Genomic DNA, 18157 nt, shown 5'->3' with positions numbered 1-18157 from the left:
TTACAGTAATATAATAATCATAGGTACCACTACTTAGTGTTTATTACATTCCAGATGCTGAGTTAATCATTTTGCACACATTAACCTATTCAAGCCTCACAATAAGTCTGTGTTTCAGAGCATAAAGAGGAGCTCAGTTGCTGACTTTAGATAGCTCTTCCAAGACCACAAAAGAAATTCTTCTAGCTAAATAAATTGAAAAATCCTCAAAAGTCTTTGAGGCCGTTTTCTATGATTTGCTCTAATTTCTACCTGCACTCTTAAAGATACACAGAAACACATAATGATTTTCATAATAATGGCTAACATTTACCGAGTGTTTCAATGTACTAGAGTCTCTGTTCTAAGCACTTGGCATGTAGATTCTTATAACAGCCTGTAAGTAGTATGGTAGATTAAGTGCACTGGTGTTGCCAATCAAATGTTTCCCTGTATCCATGTCTTTTGCAGCTCTGCCATCAAGAGGTGGAATGCACTTCACATCCTTGAAATTGGGCTGACATTGTGATTTGATTTTGCCTATAGAATGTGGTCAGTAGATGTGAGGACAGGCCAGTTCCAAACCTAGATTTCAAGAGGCCTTGCACGCTGCTCTTTCTCTCTTGAATCCTTGCCTCTGCCCTGAGACTAAGTTTGGGATAACTGGCTGGACAGTGAGATACCACATGAAGAAGACCCAACGGGCCCTAACCAAGAGCCAACCATCAGAAGCAGAGCCACGCAGCCACTTGCCAGGTGACCACAGGTGCCTGAGCAAGCCCAGCTGAGACCAGACTGCTCAGCTAAGCCTGGCCTGAATAAGTAAATGGTTGTATTTGAGCCAGTAAGTTTTGGAATGAGTTTATGATGCAACATTAGCTAACTGATATAAGCAGGTGCCATTGTTTACTCTAGAAGACACAGAAAGTTTAAGTACCTTTCCCATAGTCACACAGTAAGTGGGAAACTGAGATACATACCCAGAAGTCTGACGCTGAAATCCACACTGTTAGTGCATGGCTATTTCTATTATTTTCACTAAAGACAAAGTACGATGGGAGGTTATTGGGTTTTGGCATCCAGCAACCTAATCATGACCAAGGAAGATTCATTACAACCACCCGGCAAGATAGATTTCCCCATCCTTCCTCTCTACTCCAAGTACATCTATCCTAGAGCTCTGCCTACCCTCTCCAGGAAGCAGAATCTCTCCTCTCTGGATATAACCTCCAAGAGACAAGAGGGACATTTGATTAAATTATGTTGAATTCTGAAGGAGTCCAGTGGAGACCCTGAGAAGCAGTGATGTGTTAATTAAATTCAGAAGGTCAGAAGAACATAAAGTAGCATCCACACTTAAGCCTAAGACCTATAATAAAGTTTTCTTTTATCCTGAAGATCATGGAAAGCTAGTGATAAATTTTAAATAAGGAAATAACATAACATTCACAAATTTAAGAAAATAAGTTTGGCAACATGAAAAATCGGCTGGAAGTTAACCTTGGAGCTAAGGATGTCAACTCAGAGTTGGAGCAGTCACCCAGAAGACAGCAGTGGTCAGGACTGAGATAACACCCATGAGAAAAGAGAGAAGGGTTCAAGAGCTATTAGGAGATAGAATCAAAGGACCTTGTGATGGATTGAATGAGTGAAGGAGAGGGAAAAGGTGAGGACAGCCCAACCACAGGTCCACAAAAGCTGACAGCCAAGAAATTCTAGTCCACCCTACACTGTTTCTGAATAACAACTGACCAGTTTCGTGAAAGGTTTGGGCTTTGTGTTCCCACAAACGATTTCCGATGGAGATCTCTGAATCACACTCTGCAAAGAATAAAAGCAGGCTTAGAGAGAGAAAATGTCATAAACTTAAAAGTCATTTGTCTTGCCCTAGCCAGTTTGGCTCACTGGTTAGAGTGTTGGCCCTCAGACTGAAGGGTCGCAGGTTCGATTCCGGTCAAGGGCATGTACCTTGGTTGCAGGCTCTATTCCTGGCCCTAGTTGGGGCCCACACAGGAAGGTACCAACCAGTGTGTCTCTCTCACATCAGTGCTTCTCCCTGTGTCTCTCCCCCTCTCTTCTGCTCTCTCTGAATATCATGGGTAAAAAAATATCCTCGGGTGAGGATTAACAACCACCACCACCACAAAGTCACTTGTCATTGACAACATTAAAGATAATCTGTCATCAGCTCCTAACTTTGTCCTTGGTTACAAAGGCCATTGTTTGAGTGAACAAAGAGGGTTAAGAAATCTGGAAAGAAAGATTTATTCAGAGAAACTGATAAGAGCTCAGGCTGCAGAAGACTTGCATGCGAATGAGGAAAGGAGCACCAACCCGGGGGAGAGCGGGGAGAGCGGGGAGAGCGTGCCTTTTGTCTTCCAGTTGTCAAGCACATTCTGTCTGCTGCAAAATATTCAGAGGCTCAAAATTAGGAATGGAAAAAATGCGGTTTCCAGCAGCTGCTCTTGATATAGCCAGAGTATTCTGAAAATGATTTAGCTTCTCAGTAAAAGCCATTTCCATCTAATGACTCAGATTCAACTCCGAGGACAATAAACTGGTGGTTATTGAGGACTGTGGGGTCTCTCTGACTTCCTCCATCAGACACCTGTCCCAAAGCCTTGCTCCCTGCTGCTTCCCTTGCTGTCTGACAAAACACTGGATGCCAACAAATACTCACTACATGCAGATGGAGGTCCCTCTGAAAGTCCTTAGAAAAGTGACAAGTTCAAGAATAGAATCAAAGTATACTAAAGCCTAAAAGATTTTCTTCAGTTTTGTTTCTAGTTCCTATTGTGGCCACTCTGCTAAAAACTCAGGATGGTTTCCTAGTGGAATCCCCTCCTTTAGCTCATTTCAGGACGCTTTAGTTTCCATAATTAGCCTGCTGTTTCAGGTTGTGAGTGTGCTTGTTGGACCTGACCCTCACCTTATGGGCCCTAGATAGGCTACGGATAGGATCCAGGCAATTCAGTTGGAGTGCTGTAGTTGACCCCAGCAAGCAAAAGTGCCAGCCAGCCAAGCCAAGGCCCAATGGGAGAAACTAGGAAAGGTAGAATGCTTAGCTCACTGAAGGCAAATCTTACAGGCTCCCACTGAACGTTACCTAATCTGACAGATTACACTATACACTGAAACATTGTTTTGAAGTAAATCTCCCCTTCTCCATAAAAATGACATTTTATGGCTCATGTTGCTAATTTTTCACCCATTTAGATTCCGCCTGACAAAGTTGACATTGTTAAATAGTATTAAGTCCTCTGAGCTCCCTCAGCTTGCAAGAAAGCCTCCCAACTGCTGTTATGTAGATTAATCCAAGTTAAATATTTGTAACACAATATAAGACAAAGGAGTGTGCCTTTGTCTTCCAGTTGTCTGGAATCACAGATATCAGTTTGATTTCATCAACAAAAAAATGAAAAAAATCTCTACACCATTGCTTATTACATTGACTTAAACTATGTTATTTCATGATGCCCTGCATGATGTATTTACCAAATTCAGAAGGGAAAAAACGACGAAGGGCCAGAGATCCATTAGCAACCATTTCCTATTTATCGGACTTTGGTGGCAACAGGGGAATAAATTACGCAGCCTTTACGTGCACATCAGTCCCCTTCTGTCCTTTCGCACAGATCTGATGTGCAGTCACCTGCTGGAGAGAGGAAATACTTCTATCATTGTTCTCCCTCATTTGGGATTTCTGAGGCTAATTTGGATTAGACTCAACAACTTCAGAAATCTGGAAAATAGGTACCAAAACTATTTTTAAACTCAATTTTTGGAGACCAGTTTCACTTGGCAATGTGATCTAATAGAAAGAGTTTGGGATCTGCCCTCATTAAGTCTGCGTTTAAGTCCCAGATTGGCTCTTATTAGCTGGCTAACCTCTGGCAAATCCTTGGTGTTTCAGTTTTCATAGCTATAGAATAAATCATAATTCCCATTTCGAAGGATGAGGACCACGGAGTCACATCAAGTGAAAAGCAATGGGCAAAAGAGCTCCTCCGAGGTGGGCCTTCGCTCACCTTCTAGAGCTTGTCTAAGACTCAGAAACCTAGCAAGCATGAACAATGGATTAGGAGTGGGGATATTCCAGTCCCAAACTCATATCTGCAACAAGGATCTGTTTTTCCATCAGCAAAATGAGTACTTTTCCCTCACATATGTGTACTCACTTATACCCATTACTAGTGAACAGAGCATTATATTGAGAATCAGGTGGCTTAACTCACCCCACCACAGTGATTCCTCAACTTGCTGCATGTTGCAATCACCTAGGGAATTTTTAACCCTCACAGTATCCAGTTGTACCCAATACCAATTAAATCAGAATGTCTGGGGGTGGGGCCCAGGCATCAGTATTTTTCAAGACCCTGAGGTGACTCTACCATATAACAAAGTTTAGGAACCTCTGTCCAACTACCTTTTATAGGAACCTGAGGGTACCTTTTAACTTTTTGGTTCTGAAATATGTTTAAGCTTGAAGTAGGAATTGAAGCCCAGAACAACAAATATTGAACCTCTAAACCAGGCGTCCTCAAACTACGGCCCGCGGGCCACATGCGGGTATTTTTGCCATTTTGTTTTTTTTACTTCAAAATAAGATATGTGCAGTGTGCATAGGAATTTGTTCATGGTTGTTTTTTTTAAACTATAGTCCGGCCCTCCAACCGTCTGAGGAGGGACAGTGAACTGGCCCCCTGTTTAAAAAGTTTGAGGACCCCTGGTCTACACCTTCCCTCCAGTGAACCTGGCAGGCACCACCCCACATTTTACATCCACCTGAGAAGTGTGAACCCTGAGTAAGCAGAGGCCTGGCAGGGGTGGGGATGTGAGCCTAGGGTCCGGAGAGCACACAGCAACACGTCCCGAACTGGATGAGCAGCAGGCTAACATAAAAAGAGATTTGGCTATTCCGGTTCACCAAAGCTAAGCAGGTTTCTTCTTTGTAGGACTTCTCAAACCCTTTAAGTTGGGAATATGATTATGAACCTGCCACAGAGAATTGCAACAGCATTTCCCTGAAACCTGCATTTTCTCAGGGCAGTTCAGGGACTCGTGTTTCAGGGAATGTAGTTTAAGAAACCTAGAGCAGCAGTAAAGCACCGAACAGACTGTCAAATTCCAGCGGGAAGGCTGGGGAGTGATGGGGAGGGAGGGAAATAGATCAACCGAAGGACTTGTATGCATGCATATAAGCACAACCAATGGACACAAGACACTGGGGGGGTGGGATGAGGGCATGTGACAGGGGTAGGGGAGGCTGGGGGAAGGTCAATGTGGGAAAAAAGGAGATATATGTACTAATATATGTAATACTTTAAACAATAAAAAATTAAAAAAAAAACCTAGAGCAATGCTGGGAAGAGGGGACAGGGATTTTGTCCACTGAGGGGACATTTGGTGATGTCTAGAGACATATTTGGTTGTCACAACTGGGGGTTGGGTGGCTGTTACTGGCATCTAGTGAAAACAGAAGAAAAGATGCTGATAAACATCCTACAATGCACAGGAGAGCCCCCACAACAAAGAGTTATCCAACCCCAATAGCACACAGCTGAAAAGCCCTTGTCTATAGTGACCTCCTCTGTGGTTATGGCCATCTCCCACACCATAAGCTTGAAAATTGAAGATGATCAGAAAGCGAGAAAGATAGAGAGGGGAGGATGAGGAGGAAAAGGAAGAAAAAAATGACAGGAAATGAAAGAGATAAACAGAATATAATGAAGGGACAGACTGGGAATAACGAGAATAAAAAGAAGCCAGATCCATAACTGCCTAAACTTGGAAGCAACTTAGATGTCAGTAGGTGAATGGATAAATAAACTACGGTACATCCAAACAATGGAATATTATTCAGGGCTAAAGAGAAATGAGCTATTAAGCCATGAAAAGACATGGAGGAATCTTAAAGGAACATTACTAAGTGAAAGAAGCAAATTCTGAAAAGGCTACATACACACTGTACAAGTCCAACTCTATGACCTTCTGATACAACTACGGGGACAGTAAAAAGATCAGAGGTTAATAGAGAGGAATGAAGAGGGGAGCAGGTGTATTCACTTATTTATCACAGGATTTTAGAGCCGTCAAAATACTGTGTGATACATAAGTGAATACATATCATTAGACATTTGTCCAAACCCATAGGATATACAGCACCAGGAGTGAACCCTAGTGTAAACTATGGACTTTAGGTGATGATGATGTGCCAATGGAAGCTCAGCAATTTTAACAAGTGTGCCCTCTGGTGGGGTCTATTAATGGGCGAGAGTACACAAGGGTGAGGCAGGAAGTATATGTGAAACCTTTGTAACTTCCTCTCACTTTTGCAGTAAACCTAAAACTGCTTTTTAAAAAAATAAACACGAAAGAAAAAGGGAGAGCAGCACCGTGTTAACTGGACCCAGCCTCCTCTCGCCTTTATTACTGCTCTGAGTTTAGGAAGGCCGATCGTTCTGCTCCACAGGCACGAGCTAGTGGGTGAAGGCCGGCGAGGAAACGAAAGGCAGGAGGTTTTCTTCTGCGGAACACGCTGCGCCCCCAGCTCGGTGCCTCTGTGCGCCTCGGCGGCCTCAGACCCTGGGGGGCTTCTTGGGGTCCTTGTTCTTGCCCGGCATGAAGGCGTACAGCTCCTCGATGAGCATCTCCATGCGGGCGGTGACCTCGGTCACCGTGTCGATGACCAGCTTCTGCTGCAGCTTCAGCTTGTTGTTCTCCCACAGCGCCTTGTTCTCCTCCTGGAACAGCCGGTGCTCCTCGCGCAGCACGTGCAGCGCGCGGTTCTCCTCCTGCAGGAGCCGGTTCTCCTCGCGCAGGACCTGCAGGCTCTGGTTCTCCACCCGCAGGGCCTGCAGCGCCTGGTTCATCTCCCGCAGCAGCTCCAGGGGCTGGCCGCCGTCCGCCAGGCCCGCGGCCGCCTTGCCCTCCTCCTCCCCCCGGGAGGAGCCCGCCAGGTTGCTGACCATCTCGCGCAGGGCGCGCAGCGTCTGGGAGTCGTCCTGCGGGCTCGCCGGCCCCTTGGGCTCCTCGAAGGGGGAGAGGCCCGCGCCCGCGTCGGGCAGCAGCCCGGGGCCGTGCGGCTCCTCGAGGGGCGAGGGCGCCGGGCTGCTCTCCTCCGCGGGGCCGGTCTTCTCCTCCGCCGGGGCCCAGTAGGCCTTCCTCTGCTCCAGCAGCTGCTGCAGGGCGCGGTTCTCCTCGCGGAGGAGCCGCAGGGCGCTGTTCTCCTTGCTGCGGCGCCCCTGCAGCGCCGGCTCCTTCTTGGCCGCCTCCTGGGCCGCGCTGTCCCTGCGCAGCAGCGGCGACGCGGCGCGGCTGTCCTCGCGGCCCGGCGACAGCTTCCGCTCCTCCCAGAAGACCTGCAGGATCTTGTTCTCCTTGCGGAGGGTCCTGTTCTCCTCGCGCAGCGCGCGGTTCTCCTCGCGCAGGCACTTGTTCTCGTCCTGCAGCAGGTACTCCTTGGCCAGCCGCTTGTGGTGCAGCTTGTGGTGGAAGGAGGACGACGGGGAGAAGTAGGGCGACTGCAGGCGGCAGTTCTCGTTCACCCACCGCCCGTCCTGGAACACGAACATCTCGTCGCTGAGCTGCACGCGGGGCGGGTTGTAGTCCAGCTCGAGGTCCGCCTGGGAGGTGGGGCGCTCCATGGGGTCCAGGGGCACCGAGGAGAAGCGGTTCAGCGGGTAGGAGTGCTGGCTGACCACCCGGCGGCCCGGCCGGGGCAGGGCGGCCTGCCTGGGGCAGCGCGGGCTGGAGTACAGGCTGTGGAGCCTCAGGAAGGGCTCGGCCGTGCCCCTCTGCGGAGAGAAGGGAGGCCCAGCGTTAGTGACGGGCGGACACCCCCCGGGCTGGCGGACACCCCGCGAGAACCCCCGGCGGAGAGTCTGGCCTGGCTCGGCCACACAGTAGGCCCTTGTGCACCTGGCCTCGTGGGGTCCTCACAAGGTAAGGCGGTTGACCCTCATTACTCCCCGCAGTGCTGTTCTATGAAATTTCCGAGAACACGGAGTTATGAATACTGAACCATGACTACTGGGGGAAATACAAGGTTAGGTTCCTGAGAGCCTCAGGTCACATTTTCACCCACCATTCAGCACATCACCTTTGTGTAAGGTGACCAGATTTTAACATTGGTAAAGCAGGACACCATTGACGGGGAGGAGGGGGGGGGGTGTTCTTGATTAAAAATTTGGTCTATATTGTAATCGCTTTTGGTTTTTTTAATAAAAGGAAATTCACTTCTTAGATCGTCGTTGAATTTGCATCCTCTTTTCTTACTCATTATGTTAAAAATCTAAAAAAAATAATTTAAAATTATAGTATAAATTATATACATATTGCTTAAAAACACAGTAAGTAGGTACATAATTACATGAACATATTTTATTGTTAGTTTATAAATTAAATTAATTTGTTATAAAGTAACTATATTTTAAAAATTATTTTAATTTTAATCCTATATTTCTTTCTAAATAACAATACTAACTTGTATTATTTTCCCTCTGAATTTGCCGTAACGTAAGTCGTAAGTGTCACTTTCAAGGCCGGCGCTAGACTTTTTGCCGCCACTATAAAATATAAATAATACGAGTACTGTCTGCTAAATTCAAGAAAATTTATGGATTTATGAAATAAATAAATAAATTACTTACCTAAATTATCTGAATAGCTGATTTGTAATGACATCACTTGTTTAACTAGCTTACTAGCACGCAGTACGATGTGTATCGTCTGAGAGACAGTTACAAAATGTTTTCGTCGTTGCCAATCCCAAAAAATGCCATTGTTCATTAAGTCCAAACAATGGTGGTCGAATTCTAACAACTGATCAACAATGCGAACTTTGATAAGCAGTTCTCGATAATCAGTTCTCAACAATTATTTGTTATTATTAAAGTTTAACATTATAAAATTAACAAAAATAATATAAAACTCATATCCTGGCTAAATAGCCACATGGCCGCTGAAAACCGTATATTCCCTTCCCGTTCTCCCGCCGTTCCCTAGCTTGTCGTGCATTCTTTCCAAAAATCGGGACTTTTTAAAACGCCGCGGGACGCGGGACAAATTGTTAAAAATCGGGACTGTCCCGCCAAAAGCGGGACGTCTGGTCACCTTACCTTTGTGTCTGTTGAAAGACACCTTGTGTAATATGTATTGTTGATTCATTAACATTGAGCTCTGATGACAGCACTGAAACTCACGCCTGAACCAAGTTTGCCTGTTTTCTCTGTAAAGCACATCCCTGCCTCTTGTGCTGGGGAAGACTAGACAGCACTTCAACGTTATGCTTGAGGGCGATTTTCGGCAGTGAAATCACCAACCAAAAGCACGAAAATGTGAAAAACCTGGTACTAAATAAGCTGTGAAATAAACACTATTTCACAGTAGAAGAGCTGAAACAAGAAGGCTCCTCAACTGAGAACGTCTGCGTCAGGGAACTCAAATGTTTCCTCACTCTGTGCATGTCCCTGGTTGGCCGTGGAAGTGCCGTGAGTACTGATTTGGGGTTACAAAAAAAATTTAGTGAAAAAAAAATAGGCAAATTTACAAACATGGAATTCGCCAATAATGAGAGTCATGGTTCTGCCGCTGATTCAAATGTGAAATGAAGAGCTCTCTCGCCCTGAGACCCAGATTTTTCACTAGTAACAATAAGGTTGTCAAACTCCATGATCTCAAATCAGGCACCTTCCAACACTGAAAGTCAGTGAAATGTGCCTGAAAAATGGAAATAACGCGTGCCCTGCTTGGTTCACAACACTTTGTGAGGATTGAATGAGAAAAGGAATGCAAAAGTGATTTTAAAGCTGCCAGGTGGCACAGCAGTGTAAGGTGTTATCAGGAAAAGGAGGCTTCACTAATGGAAGACTTCTGAGATGTATTCAAAAAGTGGTGAACAGGTGGAATGCATCCTGGAGAAGATGCAGCAACCGCAGCAATACATTTAAATAAAAATATGGTCATGATGTTTACTTCTGAATACACTGAAAACATTTCACCCAAGTACATTGCAATGCCCTCCAAATATAAATTCCTTATTTCTTAGGTTACTTTCACTATTTTACAGATAGAGAAGATAGAAAATAAGTCAGGTTATACACTATATTTATATAGTGTGTATTTGTATATCTCTAAACATATACTGTGTGTGTGTGTGTGTGTGTGTGTGTGTATAGAGATAATCTGCACAATGTATAAGGTTGGTTAGAATTCCTTAAGACCCAATGAGCTAGACAAATAGAAGCACAGTTCTATTCCATTAACTTTACAATAAGCACATCATTAACTTTGTAAGGATGTGCTTAATCTTCCAGATAGTGAGGGTATGAGGACATTCTGTAATCACATCCTTATTTGCTTTAAATAAATCCAGCCTCCATGGTTTTTATATTTCTCAACTGGGAAAGCACATTGGCTCTTGTGGCTGAACCTATGATCAGAATGAACCCCATGGTGGATAGTCCACACCAGGTCCTTGTAAATTTAAGGTCCTTTGATCTAGATTTCTGGAAAGATTAGCCACGGTTGACAAGGAGTACAACTGGAGAGGTCCCCTCCATCCTCAAACCAGAAACAATGCAAGGCTCCATCTGAGCAGCGTCTTACTCTAGCCTATCTTATCATGGAAAATGCTGTTTTAGCCAATGGTGTGTATCCCAATCCTGAAAAGGAAGGCAAGAAGGAAACAAATATTGAGCCTCAGTTTTGTGCTAGGCCCTGAGCTAAGCATTCTATCTACCGAATTACCTCACAACACTGAATTTAAAAGGTGTTATTAGTATTCCCATTTTACAGATGGAGAAACTGAAACTTAGATATGTTAAATAACCTGTATCAGTTCACTTGCTAATCCACAAACCCAGTTCTGGTTCCCTGGACTTATATGTGTGAGGAATACACATGGGGGATCGCCATGGATTTATCAAAGGATTTGCAGTATTTTTGGGGTCAACACACTTTTTCCTTACCTTTTCATTATAGAAAATTTCAAACATATATAAAAAGATAAAGAGAATAATCTAATAATTATTAGATGTGTACATTGTTTCATGTACCCATCACCTAGCTTCAGTAATTATTAAATTGAGGCCAAAATAGTTTCATATATCCCATCAGCCAATTCCACAACCACTCCCTTGTCACTGGATTGTTTTAAAGCAGAGTGTAGACATTCTCATTTTATCCATAAATACATCAATGTGTATCTTTTAAACAAAATCATTATACCATTATCATCCTTTTAAAACTTAGCAATAATTTCTTAATATCAGCAAATACTGAGTCCACGTTCAAATTTCCCTAATTGTCTTATTTCCTTTTTAGGATTGTTTGATTTCAATCAGAGAGGTAGTCTTCTTGATCTAAGTGAATGTCCAAAGAGAAATGTATAATGCTTTATACCTGTTCAGAGAATCCCTGATGGCCTTTAAACCATCCTATTCAGCTGCCATTATTCTATATTCACTTTCTGAACTGGGTAATCAATGAATTTTCGATTGTCCCCTCAACAGAAATGCACTAAATAAAAACTTAACGTATAGTGATGGATCCAGAGCTATGGATAATCTGGTATCTGGGTCCTTATCTTTATGCATGCCATCAGGCGGCCTTAGTCACATCCTCTCACCTTCTGACCGTGGTTCCCACTTCTGTATAATGAAGGGTCGGTGGCATTACCTCTAAATACCCTCTCAGTCTAACTTTCTCTGGTTCCACAGATCCATGTTTGTGAAAGGGTACCACAATGCCCCCAGCAGAATTCTTCTACCAACCTAGTTGACATCTTGTCCCCTCCCTTAAATGGTCAACACTTCCTAACAAGACCCTGTTGCCTTCTCTGTTCTATGCCCACCACTCCTGATCCAGAAAATGTTGATGGACTAATAGGTTCCTTTACTTCCTTACCCAGAAGACCAAATTCTCCCCTTATAACTGAGTCCTAATATCTTTCCTTCTATCTCCAGACAGGACCAAGAAAGAAATCAAATCCACTACTGACTCATGGCCTAGTCTTTAAAAACATCTTCACTTTAGCCTCATCTACCAAAGAATGTTAGCCTCATCTACCCAAGATGAGGCTAAAGTAAAGCAGCACCTTTTCAATTTCTGAAAGTGAGAAGATACTAAATATACAGGCATTTCAGATATGCCAAGAGTCCTGATTGAACTTGGGGAAAACATTATGCCAAGACATATTCTTTCTTTCCCATGATTTTTCCCTGATTGCAATCAGACCAGCTGAACTTAGTCCTCAAATGAAAGCTCTTTCCTGGCCTTGTGAAAACTCCTCACCCTAATCTAGTCCCACTCTGAATGTTACTGCGCCCATTATTCTTCCACATTTATGTTAATGAATCAACTAACATTACTTTAGCATCTGGTCTCAGACCTTTCCCTCAGGGAACTTCCAGTCAATTTAAAAAGTCAGTTATTAACACCAACTGTTTTTTTGGTGCAAATTAGAGGTCCAAGTTCCACAAGCATTAATGCAGGCAGCAAAGAGGGGACCTGGGGCTGGACACCTGGAGAGTCCTGGCTCTGCACTGTGTGAGTGCATGACCTTTTAAAGTCTTTTCATTTCCATGCTTATATTTCCATGTGTAGAATATGTGGATGCTAATATGATTCAGAGCCACCCCGTGTGTGTGCAGGTTGTACAATGACAAACTCTAGAGGGTGCTATTTACAACTGTTGTTGCAATGCACAACCTTACTATAAATGCTGCCCCACCGCAGTTTGTTGTAGAATTCAAAATAAAATAATAAAATGTGATATTTTCTTGGTTTATAGTGAGCTACAGATATGCAAGTGTGTACTTTGGTTAGGAAGATAAATTGTTTAGCATTTCCTTAGAGAAAGATTTATAGAACAAGAACAAGAAAATAATACTTACTGAATGACTATTATATGACAACTAGAGGCCCAGTGCATGATTGAATCATGCACGTGTAGGGTCCCCTACATGCTTTCGCTTTCAATCACGGGGGAGCTGGGTGCCTGTCCGCTGGTGCACCAGGCCTTTCAGAAGCCTCCGGCGCGGCGAAGGCTTCTGAAAGGCCTGGTGCCAGAGCAGACAGGCACCCAGCTCCCACACTTTTGCTTTCGATCGCAGGGGAGCTGGGTGCCTGTCTGCTGGTGCACCAGGCCTGAGCGGACAGGCACCCAGCTCTCACGCTTTTGATGGTCCGCGGTGGGATGTGAGCTCGCTGCCCCAGCGGCCCCTTCTGTGCCACAGCACAGCCATGGTGCAGACGCTAAGCTCGAGCTGCCGCTGGCGACACGAGTTCAGCATCCCGCCGGCCCAATCGGCCACCCAGGCCGCCCCGAGTCCCACCGCCGCCCCCCCCCCCGCCGCGCCTCCTGGCCAATCGCAGGCATAGCGAAGGTATGGTCAATTTGCATATTTGTCTATTATTAGGTAGGATATGATAATTGATTTCCACATTCCTATGTAATGTCTTACCAAAAAGAGCCACCATGGTTCTACCTCAGATCACATAGCCAAGAAGGGGGCAAAGCCATGGTTTAATGCCAGGCTGACTCAAGACGGCATGCTCATCCTAGCTCCGCACAAAGGCCAGATGCTTTAGTTTGCATCTGTTGCTATAATTAGTTTGCAGTGGTTCTCTTATCTTCTGTCCTGTCTTCTCCCTAGGTGAATAAATTGCAACTCTCTAAGACAATGACCTGTCCCTTATTTTCTTTTTTTACATCCTTAGTCCTGGAAATTAGAACAGCACATTTCATATACAGTGGAGGCGTAATGAGCCCTTGCTAATCAAACAAAAATTCAATGAAAGCTAAGGAGGAGATATTAGGTTGAAATATGTGAAACTGTTAACATTGTGCCATTTTGGGCTTACAAAAGTGGTGGTTTGTTTGTCTTAATATACTAGTGTATTTGATAAAGCTATGTCCTCATTTCAATTCATATTTTTAAACTGCAGAGCTGTTGCTGCATAATATAAGTGGTGTAACAGTGGAAGTCTCCTTATGTGAATCTCACAAAACTGTAGATTCATCTAGGTAGTCTTCAGCAGCTGTCCCCATGCATACAAATGCCTGGGGCATGCTGGTTGTCCATATCACCATCTTGAACCTATAATTTAATGAATGCAGAGGCCGCAAATTCTCAGTAACTTTGGGCTCAAATGTCCCATATCTTTGAATGCTCTTCAGAAAGTCACTTAGCTACTCTGAATGTCACCTCTAAAATGAACTTAAATGTCGCTGGTCTGCCTATTTCCCTAAGTGTTCTGAGAGGCCAAGAAAGTGGTAGGCAAGCTGTCATAAAGACCAGATGGCAAGGTCTACTTGTAAGGCTTAAACAAAATTCCTGGCCTGTAGCAAATGATGAATATATTTCTTTACAAAAGGACTTTCCAAAACGTGAGCATTTGTGCTAAGCAAATACTTGAGGTACAAAATCCCAGGCCTCCTTAGCCTATGTGTGAAGCCAGCTCCTTCTCAGGAGGTCACCTTGACCAGTGGTCTCACTGGGTTGGTTTTGTAAGCTAAATTATTCTGTCCTTGAGCCCTGACAAAAGATATGAGCCGACAAAAAGCCCCTAGAACATCCCTGAAAGTTCTGCTAAGCCTGGAGGTAAGAGGGTAATTCACAGGTGAATGTAATTGATTTTAATAAATTATAACATTAACAGCAAAGAGGATAAATATGTCCTTGTGTATGGTAGTTTCAGCTAATTGCTTAACACAGAATCTCATGAAATCTTCCTTCTAACAGTTGGTTCAAATTGGCAGAGATATCCGTATTGTCAGCAGACTCCATAACTTCCGAAGAACAAGCCCAACCAAATGGGATTGAGAAAAGGCAAGTGGAGGAATGAGGGGGCACTGGAGGATGCTTTCAGAGTATAAATACTTCATTAATGATCTAGTAGTAAACATCTGCATGAAATTCACAGATAGTGCTCAGTTGGGAAAACGGGAATGCCTGTGAGAACCGAATCGTTATAAACATATGTACCAAAGGAACCAGGAGGTCAGCTAGCTTGCGCAGGAATAACACTGATGGCTTGCAACTTAATGTGCTGAAGGGAAATAGATCAGAAAACACAAATAGTTAATGAGGAAGAAAAACTGGAAACCAGTAAGACCTGGAAAGACCTAAGGGTGATATCAATTAGTGAGTCACAGGCATTTGCAATGTAATTGAGGAGCCCCAGTGCCCAGCATGATTGAGAGCTGGGAGGCCAAAGGCACTGAGACACAGAACTGCTGATGCAATTCCCTTCTAAAACGAATGGACTCAGTTCCAGAATAAAACAGCATATGGCAGATACATGCAGGAAGGTCAGGTGCAAACAGGTAAGATACAGGGAGATGAAGCACTATCTATAAAAGCAAGAGAAGAAGCAGAGGGCTAAGGCATGGCCTGGCCCAGCCAGGTGGCATATACCCAGCTTGTAGTGTAGCAGAGTGAGTGGGCGTTAACCTGGGTTTAAGCCCCTAACTCCAGCTCTGCTGTTATTAGTAGGGTTCCTGGGATTCCCAGTTCCTGTACTTGTATAATCTCTGCCTCATACTTGCATGGCTCAGGGCTCAACACATGATCAAATCAGTGCTTGGTAGACAGTTCTCCCTCCCCTTGTTAACCACATCAATCCCTTTCCCCAAGCCATGCACCATCTTATTGGGGGAGGTCCAGCGAATTCATTGGTCCCTCTCACAGCCCCAGTGGTGGTACAGTTCAGATAATCTAAACTTATAGATGACCACACCCCTCCCCCAGTGCACCAGCCTAGAGCATCCTGGCAGGTGTCTGAAACTTGGTACGTGGCTTATGTCCCCATGGCAGGTGTACCCATGATGCCATATCTGCCCATAAGGGGTACATGTGCCCAGACAGCAGGTATCCTCCCATCCAATGCCCTCCATGCACTCCTGGACCCCAGCATCAGCGTCGGGTCCTGCAGCACAGGAAGTGGGTGGCCCCAGAACAAGATCGAGTCTTTTTAAACCACTCTCCAGTTCTGTTCTCTCTCTCTCCTCCGCATGCTGGGTTGTTTCTGGGAGGCTGGCAGGGAGAGTTATGCTAGGTTGAAGACTTTCCTAACTCACCATCACATGATCGCTATTTCAAACCCTATTCAGGGCCCATGCCCAACCCCATCTTCAAGTTGGCACCCTCCGCCGGTCCCGTAGCAAAACAAACATTGATTTTTATGAGCTGAGAACAAACCGAAGGAGCAACACCCACCGTCAGGAGAGTAGCGGCCAACAGACCTGCATAAGTACTTTACGTGGAAAGAATCAAACCTAAAACAAGGTTCCTACAGTTGTGGGAAAGCCATCCTGTCTAATGATCAGGAGGAAGTTAGCTTATGTTCTAAGCTTCACGAGCTGAAACAGAGAAGTAGCTGTTCACTACAGAGTTATAGAACAATGTGAAAACAAATAGCCAGAATGCTTTTTTGTCCTATACTTGTCCTCCTGCTGAACATACTTGCCTAGACTGTTACAGTTACCTCCACCTGTGGAAAGAATGCTGAAGGTTTTCTTTCTAATCTTGTTCTTCTCAAAACATGTAACACTGGTAATCAATACTGTCCCTCCACATCCCTGGACAGAGGTTTCAGATAGTTACCTCTGCATTGGACTCCTCCACCCTACATTTCAGCCCCTCTGGTTGCACTGCCATGGTCTTCCAACAGGGCCTTAGGTGACTCTGGAGAAGTAAGGTTGCCCCCTTTGTGACATAGCAGCTGTAGACACAATCCATCCAGGAGAACCCCGCCAGGGAAACGGCTGCTTAGCAGAAGGAGAACTGAGAATCTCCAGCCTGTCAAGACTTCATCCTTTCATTGGTCTCTGTTCTGAATCCCTTGTGTCCACCCCTTACACTCAGTCTTGGGTGAACAGCAGGCCTTAATTCTCTTGACACTTCCAAATGACCCTCTATCCCAGTGTATGTACTAGGTTTTCTTCTCATGGGCTGAGTTATATGCATTTGATGGCAAGCCCTGGTTCTAATTCTCCTCCAAAAACCCAGAGTGGTGGCACAAGTACCAAAAGACCTAATTTTCAGAAGATTGGCTTATTTCAGAGTGTCATGTGTTAGGGCTGGAAGGTCTTAACAGATCACCTAGCCCACCCTCTTCATTCGAGGAATGAGGGACCCAAGACCCACAGTGGCTAAGTGGCCTCCCCAACGCACACAGCTGGTTGGCAGCTGGCACACAACTAAAATCAAGGTCTTGACTACTCTATAGATGTCATCCTGTAACATCTTGCTAGAGTTTTGAAAGAGGAGGGATATACTGGCTAAAACTGATACTTTTCATCCTTCTGTGATTATCCATACCTGAGGTAGAACCACATTGATTGGAATTTCTAGGTTTTCAGATCTGGTATCTCTTTTTCTTGTAAAATGTGGCCTTGAGTGCTGTGGAAAAGAGAAAATAAGATGTCTGCTTCCCAGCCCGTCATCTGGGCCTCAATCACTCATCTGTAAAACACAGGACTTTCTACTCACTCACTTCCTCTTGCAAATTATGTACTTTATGAAAAACAGTTTGAAAGAACGTGAAGATGATATCTGGTAAGGGGCTTTATCAACATCTGAACAAAAATTAAGATATGTATTGTGGTTGGTGTCAAAGCCTTCCAAAAGTCTTTGGAGCAGAGATACCTACACCTACTATCTTTCTAAGGTTATTATTTTTATCTCAAGTAAAAAGCCATACCAATGTTAGGTGCCAGGTATAGGTCCTATGCAGAAGTTGGTCACCAAAACACTCAGAACATTCCAGAGGTGACATCACAAAACAATATAGTGCTTTTCAAGGCTCATGGTCTCTGTCTCTGAGCATCTCAGGCAGGAATGAGACATCTGGCAGTCAGAAAAAGCTCACCCTGGTGTGTCCACTTGCCTGGTCAGGGTCAGTGTGACACATAACAGCCCAAACACTAGCCCCCTGTTTGGTCATTCTGGCTGCCATTCGCATCCCTCCTGCTAGGCTGGGCTCAGATCGCTATCCTGTCTTCAGAGGTGGCATTGTCTACTTGTAGTTGGATTACTCAACAAGGAAGAAACCCAAACTGAACTCTTTCCAGACGGAGAAAAAATGAAATGCAGTATGTTTTCTGACTCCAACCAGTTCTCCAATTCTCTGAGACCAGCTGGACATCCTGAAATTCCATTCAATTCTAACA

General features: G+C 44.6%; 1 protein-coding gene across 2 annotated transcripts; it reads right to left on the bottom strand.

The window, feature by feature from the left end:
• Positions 1-6557: 6557 nt before the first annotated feature.
• CBY2 (chibby family member 2) lies at positions 6558-17763 on the bottom strand (the record flags this gene model as incomplete). Of its 2 annotated transcripts, XM_079778502.1 has the most annotated exons (3): positions 6558-7775; positions 17307-17387; positions 17689-17763. In XM_079778502.1, the coding sequence occupies 3 exons, from the start codon at positions 17761-17763 to the stop codon at positions 6558-6560; spliced, it is 1374 nt and encodes a 457-aa protein (XP_079634628.1). The 2 variants fall into 2 exon arrangements, with proteins under 2 accessions (XP_079634628.1, XP_079634629.1); XM_079778503.1 differs by lacking the exon at positions 17307-17387.
• Between the last annotated feature and the right edge of the window lie 394 nt (positions 17764-18157).

The sequence above is a fragment of the Cnephaeus nilssonii genome (genome assembly GCF_951640355.1).
Source record: "Cnephaeus nilssonii genome assembly, chromosome: 8".
NCBI classification, from domain to species: domain Eukaryota; kingdom Metazoa; phylum Chordata; class Mammalia; order Chiroptera; family Vespertilionidae; genus Cnephaeus; species Cnephaeus nilssonii.
Note: the sequence above shows the minus strand (reverse complement) of the source record. Positions and strands in the feature narration are given on the sequence as shown.